General features: G+C 38.1%; 1 protein-coding gene across 1 annotated transcript in view; it reads right to left on the bottom strand.

The window, feature by feature from the left end:
- LOC123969422 (cdc42-interacting protein 4 homolog) overlaps positions 1–13,394 on the bottom strand; it is a 19,514-nt gene extending 6,120 nt beyond the window's left edge. Inside the window, exons 1-9 of the mRNA XM_046046801.1 lie at positions 13,145–13,394; positions 7,588–7,703; positions 7,396–7,449; positions 6,461–6,608; positions 6,254–6,316; positions 4,865–4,969; positions 4,453–4,581; positions 4,085–4,231; positions 1,827–1,991 (exon numbers count right to left, since the gene is read on the bottom strand). Coding sequence (XP_045902757.1) covers positions 1,827–1,991; positions 4,085–4,231; positions 4,453–4,581; positions 4,865–4,969; positions 6,254–6,316; positions 6,461–6,608; positions 7,396–7,449; positions 7,588–7,703; positions 13,145–13,168 — 951 coding nt within the window. The 5' untranslated portion in view covers positions 13,169–13,394. The remainder of the gene's footprint in view (positions 1–1,826; positions 1,992–4,084; positions 4,232–4,452; positions 4,582–4,864; positions 4,970–6,253; positions 6,317–6,460; positions 6,609–7,395; positions 7,450–7,587; positions 7,704–13,144) is intronic.

Below are 13,394 nucleotides of genomic sequence, written 5' to 3'. Positions count from 1 at the left end.
ACCTTTTCTTAGAAGTGTACTGAGAAACTTTGATGTAATTAGTATTTGAAATGAAAACATATCGGTTATTTACAGGACAAGTCTGGTGATATTTATTTTTCTTTTGTCAACAAATCCCATGAAATGGACCAAAACCAACAATGAACTGACCCTATAATCACTGTGTCATAGACATCCGTTGTTGTCCAAAAAAACCCACATCAGTGAGACGTGACGTGTTATTCATGCGATGAACATTGGCAATGTCGCTTATTTTTAATGAATACACTTGGACTGGTGCCATAAAAAGTGTCATCAAATGTGTATTAATCCATGGCTGAAAATAGTTCCCCACAGAGACACTATTTACTCACGTTCGAGTAACATTTACTAAAAACTTAAGTGCCCAGGTGTCTTTGAAAATTAACCTTTATTTTATATTTGTGACCCGTTTTCAAAGATTAACTTCACTCTAAAGATAAACTTGTGTCATTATCAATATTTAATTTAAACACCTACAGTAAGAGTTATCTTCACCTATACATGATATACTATCCAGCAAAATAACATTTAAAAAAGAACCAATCCACATTTGTTTCTTTAGATTTACTAAACTAAAACCTGTGTTATCAGAAAGCAAAGCCATAACGCTGTATTGGTGGTGGTGGCACATCCCAATATTAACAATATCAGGAAAAAAAACACCTGCACATTGAATAAATGCTCCTGAAAATTATTTATTTAGTTATTGAGTACAACTACGTTGTTTCGACGTTACTGCTTCATCAGGTCAAGGACAGGCTAATGCTCTTAATGTGACCAAGAAGGTCTGTATGTAGACTTCACTTGATTTAACACGTTGCAGGCCCTGTCATCAGTTACTTCAACATGTACGCATCAACGCTAAACTCAGTTATATATCAAGGATTCTATGCTAGGATGCTATGTACAACTAATGAGGGCGTAATGTTGAACGTTGCTGTTCTATATAAAATTTTATATGGAGTTTAATATAAAATAAATCTTTTGGGAGCATCTATTAAAGGTGCTTTAAACACTAAAATGTATCAAATGCATTAGCAACATGAAATCAATTGGAGTAAGTTCATTAATTATTTGTAAATTATATAAATCAAATTTATTTCTAAACTCTTTAGAGTGAATTCACTTCACATTATGAGACGTCTGTGAAGGTTCTCAGTCATCCAGGTCATAGTTATCCAAGCAAGGTTACATTCAAGGGCAACTGGACTTGGTTGAGGATACTAGAAGGTGTTATGTCCCTCATCCAAGAGAGTCGTTAGCCAAGATGATCGATACTGCTGGTTTGTTAGTATAACAGCTAGGAGCACTAACGAACCAGCGGTATCGTTCATCTTGGCTAACGACACTACAGAGGATTCTTCTATATCTTCAACGAAGTCCAGTTACCTTATATTTTAACCTTCCTTGGACACTAAGAGATGTTTTTGCAGGGTTTCATTTCATCACTGTTAATTAAGGTCATAATTAACATAATTATGTTTAAACTGTGAAGCACTCAGTTTTGTGGGTGATCCTTATTGTTTCCAGTGTCTAATCATGTTGCCTTTATTTCAAAATAAGACCACACGTGTTTCGAGAAAGACTAACAAATCAACCTTGTAAATAAAGATAGCCTATATGAATTAGAAATGACAAGATAATTTTAGCCTGATAGAATAGGAAAGATGGGAAATTCAGTTAGTCAAATGCAGAAGCAGGCGAGGAAGAGAGGGGAGAGGCAGTAAATGTCTCCTCCTTGAGATGCTGCAGTTTTTATGCAAACTGAAAGACAAGCAAATCTAATGTGAACACTGCATATTCACCTTCTGCTGTTTTTTGCTGAAAGGCCAGAGCTTAGCGCGCACTTTAGGTGGGTGAAGGCTGGAGTCAGAGGTTGCCGGTTTGATTCCTTGGCTGTAGTCTTCAAACTCTGCATCTCCAGGTCGCTCAAAACCAGACTTGTGCTGCTCTATGAACAGCATCGAATCCTGCAGGGAGACAAACAGACAAACAGTATATTTTAAACTTCACAGAAAATTTACCTCATTTACATACATGAAATAGCAACAACAACAACCCCTGTGTTAAAAATTAAACACTAGATGGTGATACAGGAGTGGATTTTTATTCATGTCCCATCCCACTCCCACAAAAATATTCCTGTTTCATCCCAATCCCGGAAGAATTCCTCTTGTCAATCCTGTTTATAATTTAAAAAAAATAATCTGAAAATGTGATGTTTTCACATTAGAACTATATATCAAAAAAACGGACCTATGATTCCTGTCCTGCCCACTCCCGTTGGTTTTTCCTGTCCCGTCCCAGTCCCATGATGAATAGTGAAATTGTCTCTCATCTCGCGGGAATTATACAGGAATCCCTTGACACACAGGATTCCTGAAAAAATGTCAGCCTCTAATCAACACCCACTCTCAACTCTCACACAGTGTCAACAATAGGTTTTGACAAAAGTAGTTTTTATTATAGGATGGTTGTATTAGATTGCTTAAGTAAACCTAGTAAAACTGTGGACATAGAAATAATGACACTGTGAAGTAATCTGTACTGTAGGCTGTTCAAATTTCGAAAAATGTCAGGTAAACAGCATAATTAAAGGAATACTTTCACATTTTTGGAAATACGCAATTTGCTTTCTTGTTGAGAGTCAGATGAGAAGATTGATACCACTCTACTGTGTGTGAGGTTTAAATGAAGCTACAGCCAGATGATTAGCTTAGCTTAGCATAAAGACCACAAGCTGAAGGTAACAGCTAATCTGGGGTTGCGGTTCACAATGGCTTCAATAACATTAAATAAAACCTTTCATACCAAGCTCCTCCTGATGGGATGTGATATTTTTGGTTGGTCAATAATTCAGTCACTCAAACAACGAACTTTCTCATTGGTGTGAAGTTGAGACATGGATCATGTGATATTATACTGTTGCTAAGCAGAACACATGTCTACTGAAACATGACCCTACTTTCAGACAACATGGACAACTTCCAGTATCAATGCTCTCATCCTCTTTCGCATGTTCAGTGACCTTTATCTTTTCAAAGTTCCTGTGCTTGACTGTCCTTACTTTCTGACCATTAGCATTTTCTTGGGATTAAACCCACATGCAAGTAAAATGTTTGCTTTGATTAAAATGAACACATCTTGGTTATGCATTGATTATTACAAATCATATTATATGCTTTGATTATTGTTTGGTTTATAAAATGTCAGAAAATGGTGAAAATTGTCAACCCTGCCGCTGTCTGAACCTTGCTGCACCTAAAGTAGTGTTATTATAGTAAGGATGGGCTGTGAGCAAGGCAAATGTCCTGAAAGATACATGCACAGGCTTTCTTTAATGTTCTTTGATTTTTTTATGAACATAATAATAATAATAATAATAATAATAATAATAATAATGTGTTCTCTCTGTTATTATATGAACATAAGAAATACTAAAATAAAATTAATATAATTATACTACTTCTATATAAGGCTACAATTCTGTAAAAAACACAGCAACATTTCTCTTTGACCTTTCACCAAATTAATTCGTCAATTTTTTAGTTCACTATTGCCATGGCACCTGCTTACTAATGTCTTTCTCTACCACTGGCACAAACTGAACCAACTTGGAGAAATCACACTTTAAAATCCAAAACACCACAAATTACACAAACATATTTAAATTTCCTTGAACCTTAATCTTTCACCAAACCAGTTGCTTAGGTTTAACTTGGCATGGCATCGGCTTCCTAATGTCCTCTACTATCACTGCCACAAATTTGGTAACATTTTACTGAGTATCATTTCTCTGAATTTTGACCTTTCACTAAACAAGTTCCCTAATAGGTTAGTTCACTGTTGTCATGGCATATGCGTCCTAATGTATTCCTCTCTCACTGGCACAGATTTGGTAACATTTCACTGCACTAACAAAATTGCAATCGGCGCACTCTACTTAAAACATCAGCAGGACCAGCATCCCCCCAACTTTCCCAACAATGAGATCAGAAGTATCTTAGATACGATACTGGACAGACAGATAGAAAGACAGGCACAGCCAATACATCTCATTTACCTGTTTCTCATTGATTTTCATCCCTGCCGCAGAGATTCCCTCTAGACACTTTGAGATGATGGGCAGCACATTCTTCTCGATGTCGGAAAACTGGCAGTATCCCTCCGCCAGCCGTCGAATCCTCCGCTCATCCATGTCCTGCATTTTCTGTTTGGTACACAAACATACAACTGCCTCATTAAATTTCATATTATATTCACATGGTCTGTGTTTATACTTTGTTCATGCAAATACATACGGAAACACTGGAGAAGGATTACATTTTGAAAGACAATAAAAGGGTGTGTATGGTTTGCATTATGTCACTTGAGCAGGTTTGTGAACTCTGCCCAGTAGTACTGCATTCTATATGTGTGCCTTCATCTCACATTGAAGATCTTTGGTATCTCTGAGTAGTAGAAGAACTTTTGCTCTTTGTTGTATTTCTGGAGCTGTGCTGCATAGTCGTTCCTGCACTCCTCTGCTGTGTGTGTGCGGGCTTGGGCATGCAGCTTGGCCTTCAGAGCGAATGATAGGAGGAATGACAGAAGGGAGAGGGAGGGGAAGATGACAGGAGGCAGGAAGAATGAGAAATTAAGAGATGCAAAACAAAATGCAAAGTGGGAGAAATGCAGGAACAGATGCAGTGAGGGATGGGAGACACAAGGAGGTGAAAGCCGCCATGGAGGAAAACAAACAAGGACAGATCAATTATTGTTTTTACTGAAAATATCTTAAAAACCAAAAGGTGAAAAAAAAAAATCTGTGCTCAGCTGTTGATGCCAACGTGTGTGTTTTTACTTTTTCAGCATCGAGTCTAGTGGCATTATTGTCGTTCTCGATTTTCTCAGCTTGTTGTGTGGCTTTATCCGCCTCCGCCCACTCCTTGGCAAATCGCTTCTTAGTCTGCAGGGTATGTACACACAGTCAGATCTACACTTTAATACACTTAATTGAATAGAGCTTTAATAGTATTAACGATGCAAAAGTTGAGGAATTCAGTCCCACTGGCAGTAATAACACTGCAAGGGGACTGTCCATCATAAATCGCACATTATGTTACTGTATGTTAAAGGCTCAATTAGGACAAATTCCAATCAGTAGATATATTTACTCACTTACATCTGGTGGTATCTAGTAATGCGAATAGATTTTGTTTTATAAGCATTAAAACATTACCATACCATTGTAGAAGTCATAAACTTATTAAACCCTTTACAAAGGATTTATAAGTTGCACTTTATTACTGGCTAATACATTATTTACTAAGGATTTTTAGATCATTCTTTCATAATTTATATATTAAGCCATTAACACTTTTTGGGCTGCCAGGTGGTGAAAAATCTCTCTGACTGGTGTTTTTCCTCCTCAAACAGGTTATTTTATCTCTTTTGGGTCGACCACTTCACTGGGCTGTTTGATTGGAAAGGTTCTGAAAAGTATCTGGACCAAAAGCCATTTGGTAACAACTTATTCTGACTTGGATTGTTGTAAAACCCTTTGTTGTTAACTTACTATGATTTATAATTACAGATGACTTACTAATATTGCTGTTCGCTTAATAGAAAGTTAAGGTCATCAGCATTTGTAGCAGCACACTCTGTGGCTTATTAGACAGTTCGTACACTTTATTATGGACTTTATTAATGACAATTAATGACTCACAGGCCATTTTAAATATTCAGCAGCAACGTGCACTAAAGAAATAAAGAAAAGATGCCGCCGTTCTATTTTTAGTAGAACAGTAGTTTTTTTTCAGTACCACAAACAAAATTCCATTCACCTCTTTGGAATGGAGGAGGAACACTTTATTTTACAGATATGCAAATTTCTATAATTTTCTGAAAGTTTCTTGGAAAGAACCATATAAATTAGTACAAACTATGGGTAAAAATAGAAATTATTCAATTCTCACACTCCAATATATAAAGTATTTAATTCTCACACTCCAACTAACTAATTAAACTGTTAAACTAGTTTAATTTAAGAATCTTGTGGTCTGTGTAGGTCCGCTGAAAATGCAAACATACAATTCAACCTATATGAAGAATAAAGTTGACGGACCTGTAAAATGAAGCTTTACCACAAAAATATCTCAATGACAAGATACCACAAAAGGCAAGTGAGATTTTTTTGGGTAATTTTAGGCAAACAAACAATCCTGTGATCCAACAACAATATGTGACTCACACTTTCTAGTTGTTTAAAGGTGGTCTCTAAATTCTGCTGGGCTTTCTTGACATCAGAAAGGTGCTGGGGAAGAAAGAGGTTTAATATGATGACACAGCGTACATCAATCTAATCTGCCAACTGCCAAACTTCCCTGTTCCTTCCTTCTTCCCTTCAATCCCTCCCTTCCTCTCTCCCTCCCTCATGTGCTCTTCCTCTCTCTCTCACTGTTTTGCGTTCCTGTTTGAGATCCTGAAGATACTTGGTGAGTTCAACACAGATGCCGGTCATCATGTTTTCAGCGATGAGCTCCCGTTGGCCGGCGTAATCATTCAGCTCGTTCAGAATCTCCTGAAAGGATGCATGATTGCTGAATCTGCAGCAAGGAGTAGAGACAATTTGGAAAATTATCACAGCTGGAGAGACCAACATTTAACTGACTGTTCGCTAAACCCATCCCAATGAACAGAAATTGTCTAATCATAGCTTAGCAAATGTAACACAACAAACATTAGCATGTCCAGCTATCTAGCTTAACTAACTAACTAAATAAGTAAACATTATTTTCAAGTTAATTACATTAATTAGTGAGACTTCTTTAGAAAAATGCTTTTTCAGAACTGGGACATCCACTCTGTGTGAGCCATCAGAGTTTTGAGGAACTCTGTCCTGCCCTCTTTTTGGTTTGGGAAGGTTTAAACCCCAGAAGCTCTAGCCAAACTTGCGAATGATAGCATTACATTTTCCAAATTTATCGGCTATTCTTCCTACTCTTTGGAAATAAGAGTACTACATTTTACTTACAATACTGTACTATAATAATAGAACTAGCTAGCTCTACACTGCAATACACAAATAATGCAGCTCCTTTATTTCCATGATATCTCTATAGATCATCAGACCTGACATGTAGCTTTAGCCTCAGTCTTTTAGTACTACATCATTTAGCCACTGTGCATATTTAAGACCCTTTTACTGGATTCCTATTTTAACACGTTAGTGTGAAACATTGAAAAGTCAACTGGAGTTGCCGTGCAAGAATGGAAAGCTAAAACAGGCACTATCTTTAAAATGGGAGTTTAGTGAACAGTCACTTGTAATTCATGCAAAATAAAAGAGGAGAGGGAAACATAATGGAAACGGAAATTCTCTCATTCTCTCACTTGCAGTCTGGCTCATCCTTGCTTCCTCGTTTGGCATATCTCCTTGTTAGATTCCTGTTAAGACAGCGTAAAAGAAGCACTGTGACTCTCTATTACACACACAAACATAAAGACACAAATAAATTTAAGATCCTAATTAATGTAAACATAACTAAACATTCAGAAACAAGCTCACAAAAACCAAAGGCACACCTGAGTTGCTTGGCGTAGCTCTGTTCTATCTCTGTCCGTTCCTTTACAAACTTTATGTAACGCTCCACCAGGTCGAGGCCTGCCAACGTGTGCTTGTCGATGTGATCATACTGGTCCTAAGAGAGGAACAGCACAGAAGTATCCATTTCCATACATGTATATGCACACAAACACATTAGGCTTTTTTTTCTTTCAATCAAGTTGTTGTTTTGTCTCAAGAATGATAACAAAGAGCTTGTATCCTGTTGTTGATTAATTTTCTGTAGCTCAACTAAGTGCTTCAGCTCTAATACATCAGACCAGCTTCCGGGCAAAAGAATCGTGCTTTGACATAACAACTTAAACATTTTTATTATTTAAGGCATATAAGAATAAGAAACATCTGGCCACTGTGTTGGGTCATGTTCCACTTCGATCAAGCGGGAAGCTTCCTGTCTGAGACGTGAATCCAATGCGGAAGTCCCTTAAACCTGCATTCTATTGAACGACCACCAAAGTAAACACTTTCATAATGAGTTTATGGTCTCTCAATCGCTAGTTTCATGTCTTCTTCAATACAACATGTTCATTTAGTAAATTATGGTCCCATTTAGAGGAAAATAGACCATAAAGCAGTGCAGGATTATCTATGATTGACAAGTCATTACCATGGTTACCTGTCAATCAGGCAGATATAGATATAGATAGAGTGGCTCGTACCCAAGGCACTGCGTAAATTTAACCAGCGCAGCTGAAAAAGCTTATTTGGAGTTGGATGTTCACTTTCTCTGGTGAGTACATTTAGTTTTAAGACTGTTGTTCACTAGACAAAATCGTCAGCCCTGTTAAAATGACAGTTAAATGAATTATAGATGCACCTAGCAAGCTAACCAGCTCCGCACATGGCCGTTAGCTCCACCGTCTCGTCCAAATATGGTCATGTCCGGTGCCGCTGGTTGCAAAAACTTAACATGGCGGTGCTCTATCAGCCAAACTCAAGGTTCGGTTAACACAAAATGAATTCATACACACTTGTAAATAAAACAATTTTTTATGCAAACACATCAAATTGCATTGACATCAATTGGATCTTCTATTCGGTCCCCCAAAAAGGGGTGAGGTCTGGGGTTTTACAAGGTACCCACATATACCTGTCTGATGTATTGTTTTGCTTTGCTTTCATTTGCATTAGGCCATGGATTTGGAAAATGGCAACAGGAAGAAAAACCCTTTACACACGCACACTTAAGACACACCTACAGTCTCACACATACACGAAGTACAAAGATAGGTTAAAGAATAAAAGAAAACTCTCCTGTCAACATTCCACTCTCTCTCTTTACACACACATCCATGCATTCAAAACACAATCTCTCTCTCACACACACACACAACACACAAACCTGCTGGGCAGGTAACATTTGTCCTCTCTGTCTCCACTGGCTTATATCTACACAGTGTCATAACATATAGTAAAGGGCTCACTGAATATGAATGTGACCACAAAACTGAATGGTGTGCTTACATGAGGAGTCTGGACACACGAAGCAACAGGGTGGTTCTGTTGTTGTGAAATACAAAGAAAGACTCCACCTTTTGGTTGCTGGCGTGTGTGTGCGTGTGTGCATAGAGGCTGCAAGGTCTTTTGGAACCAGAGACATAGATATTAGGTCCTCGGGGGGGGGGGGGCTAAATGGAGCTCGTACAGTAACACAGTTAGCAATGTCCTGGAAACGAGAAGGCTGGGAGGAGGCAGGAACAGGATGAGAATATACAGGACAATGGAGTGAAATAGAAGAAACAGAAAAACCTGCACCAGGAAGGAGAGTGATCGAGGCAATCAGATGTATGAGATACAAATTGTGCTTAAGAAAGAGCATGTGAAGAATCTATGAAATATATTTCTCCATGCATTTGCCACTGCTGCTGCTACGCCATTAATTAACTTAGTATATCATGTTTGTGTGAGAGGAATGAATACTGATAGTGAGTGAGACAGGCTTCAGGAATGAGATAATCATTAGCTCAGTATGAACCTCCGCCCTGTGACTGACGGTCCCAGGGGCCTCTCCAAACCCTGAAACCAGTTGGACCAGTCCCACCCCTCACAGTGACGACACACAGCAGCAGCGTTTCCTGATCCAGGTAGATCTGAGGTCAGACTCAATCATAATGAAAGCTACAAAACAAAAGGATTTAGTTGCACCAGCCATCCGTAAATCCATCACTAAGTTTGTGTAAAGTGCTTAGTAACTACTAGAATGTTTCTATCTGCACCATTAAAACTTGAAATGTCCAAGCTAGAGAGACTACCTAAAGCTAACCTATTAACACATTCAACAAACTTTATTGGCATAACATTTTGTATCAAAGACACCAAATATTTCAGGAATACCATCGTGGAAATGGGTCTCAACTGATGTGCAGCCATGAAAACCATAAAGTCTTAATCTTGTACTCAGTGTAAATATCATATGGCTTCAATGAAGAGAAGTTGGAAAAGGCTGATATAGCACACAGTAAGACAGTGTGGAATGAGAGTATTTTTTCTAACCTTAAAGCTACAAAAGGGGAAATGGCATATGTGGTTAAATGAGAGCAAGTTTCACTTTTCTTTTCACTTGTGTACATGACATTGCAGGTGATAGCTGATATCTCTAAAAATGTAAAATTTGAGGATAACACTTTACAATACAGTACACAAAAGTAGTTACAAAAGAACGAGTGAGCAATAAATCAGCAATGACCTGATAATGAATTAATTGTTGATAAGTAGCACCTGAATATCTCAGAATTAAGGACTGTATAGAAAAGAATGGAGAGTTCCTGCAGAAATTACTGAGATACTATATCAATGAATCAGTGCATAATGATAATGATTCATAAATATCTGTGAATCAACGTGCTGACCATTTGCTTCATGAGTAGTTCCGGATTAACTCTGAATCAGCCAGCTCATACCATTTTACTTGCATTGAGCTACAGTACGATTGTTGTTTTGCATCTCTCATTATTGCTGCTGTGTTTCATCACTGTGAGGGGTGGGACTAGTCCAACTGGTTTCAGGGTTTGGAGAGGCCCCTGGGACTGCTAGTCCCAGGGCGGAGGTTCATAAATATATGTAATTCGACATACTGACCACTCTCTTCATGCGTAGTTCCTGATTAACTCTGAATCAGCCAGCTCATACCACTTTACTTGCATCGATCTACTGCCCCCCGCCCCTCTCTCACTCAACCTAACTGGTGGGAATTGCTGAGTCTGTGTAAATACAATTACAAAGAGTATGGTCCTGCTCTATATGAAAAGTGGAATGGGATAGCTTGTTATGAATTGAATACAACTGAATTGATTTGGGGGGGCAGAGAAAGTTAAGTAGCGGTCAGTGTGTCAATGCTTTTTAGTAATTGAATTAATCAAATTAATCGATGAAACGTTTCAACCCTACTGATTAAGTAATAAGCAATTGAGACGTTACTAGTTTTGTGGCACTCAGTGGCTGATTATGAGGTAATCAGAAACTGAGGAGAGTGGTCAGTATGCCGATTTACAGATATTTATGAACTAATCATTATGTAATGATTAATTAATATAGGATCTCTCATTCTGTTCTTTAGTAACTCACCTATTAAGTTCTTGAAACTGAGATACTCAGGAACTACTTACTAAGAATTAGTTAATTATCATGTCGCTGATTCGTTCCTCACTCAATCGTTAATCCAATTTTTTGCACTGTATTGTAGAATGGTACCAATTTGAGTTCTCCTCGTGAGCATCTATTGAGGAGAGAGACCCTGTCTTTACCAGAGGTAAAGTCTTCAAATTGCTTGTGTTGTCTAAAAAGCGGTCCTAAACCAAAAGATATTTAGTTTATTATTAGTTAGGACAAAGAAAAGGAGCACATTTGATCTGGGGCTAGGTAATATTTGACAGTTATGCTTAAAAACTATATGACTTACCGCTCAATTCATTATCAAAACAGTTGCTCATATGAATGAAACAATAAAATGATGATCATTGATCAAACAAAAAAGCCCAAAAACACTGGTTCCCGTTTCTCTACTTGCAGTATTTGCTGGGGTTTTTTGTCCATTGTGATAATAAACTATTCAGGTTTTGGACTATTGGTCAGACAAAACAAGAAATATTAAGACATCACCTTGGGCTTGTGTGATGGGCCTTTCTTCTCTGTCTGGCATTTTTATAGACCAAACAATTAGTCAATAAATCGAGAAAATAATCAGGAGATTAATCGATAATGAAAATAATGAGTAGTTACAGCACTAGTTTCTGATTTATTTTCTGACTAATCGTTTTATCAACCAATAGTTTCAGCTCTAGCTATAATATGTGCTGGTTTTCCCATAATAAAGTCTGATTACACTACTGTTGTCTGATCCCATCAAACACGACACAATCAGATGCAGCTGAATCACTTTTTAACTTCAACTATTCATAAACAAAGCATTTAACATAGCAGCCTCACCCAGTCAGTGTTTAACTGAGGAATAATCTCAGAGGCACGTACTTAGGCTCTGACCTCAATCACAGCAGGATTTGGGAAAATTGGTTGTCTTTGCTCTTCATCACCAGCCAATAAACCAACAAGCATAAACAAGTCTAATCTATTTTGTTTGCGCTAAAATAGACTGTACATAGCATTAGTGCATCAGTGTAGAGCTAAAATAATTAGTCCATTAGTGATTAGCCTGTCAGAAAATTAATCAGGAACTATTTTAACAAATAATCATCTATCAAGCAAAAACGCCAAACATTTTCCTGTTTCAGCATCTCAAATGTTTCTGTGGTCATATCAGGTCGTAAACAGGATGTCTTTCAGTTTTGGACTGCTGGTCAGACAAAAACAAGGAAATTGAAGACATAATTGTGTCTAATTCTGTAATTTTTCCCACATTTTATAGACCAAAAACTTGATTGATTTATCCAGAAACTATTTAAAATGAAAATCTTTACTCGCAACCCTGGATCAGTGGCCACTGTGTGTGTGTGTGTGTGTGTGTGTGTGTGTGTGTGATGAAGGTTGTGTGTGTGTGTGTGTGTGTGTGTGTGTGTGATGACTGACCTGATGACTGTCAGTGTGATTCACAGCTGAGAGAGACACTGACCAGATGCAGTGACAAGTCACACAAATGAGCCTTCAACAGAGGACAACCTGTCAGAACCCTCAACACTTCCAGAGAAATGTTTTCACAAAGCAAAGCTCGGGTTCAAGCATGCATTAAGGTGGAGTGAGACAGAAAAGGGTAGCAGAGTACACCTTCAGCCTACATAGATAAGGTGGCCAGAAAGAGTAATAAACCTCTCTTCTTTTCCCTCTGCTTAAGATAAGGAATGCAGCAGGAGTTGCGAAATCCTCTGGTTGCAGGCTTTACATAAAGACTCCTGCTGTTGTCTCAGGATTACTTAACCCTGGCCCTACCGTGGTAAAACAAGAGTAGCGTGTACATATCGTCGAAAACAATAGTAAGACAGCATACTCTTAAGGGATGTTGAAGGGGCTTTTTTTGTAACGACTTCTCCCAGAGGGTTAAGCTTCTGTGTCAGCTGTCAAACTTACCCAAAGATGTGTTCCCCAATCCATTTCTGCAAAAGTTCAGACCGTCCCTGTTGTTTTTCTAGCAGAGAAAGAAACAACCAGGTGGTGGAAGAAAAAGTCCTCTCGTTACAAAGATTCCACAAAACCGAGTCTCGAAAGCGGGGATGGAAGAGGAAATGTTTGGAGGAAGTCTACGCCTTCTCCTTGGCACGGACGCGTCTGTCCTGTTTCTCCAGCGAGAAAAAAAAAAAAAAAATTGTTCAAGCACTTT

The sequence above is a fragment of the Micropterus dolomieu genome, linkage group LG04, assembly GCF_021292245.1.
Source record: "Micropterus dolomieu isolate WLL.071019.BEF.003 ecotype Adirondacks linkage group LG04, ASM2129224v1, whole genome shotgun sequence".
Lineage (NCBI taxonomy): Eukaryota > Metazoa > Chordata > Actinopteri > Centrarchiformes > Centrarchidae > Micropterus > Micropterus dolomieu.
Note: the sequence above shows the minus strand (reverse complement) of the source record. Positions and strands in the feature narration are given on the sequence as shown.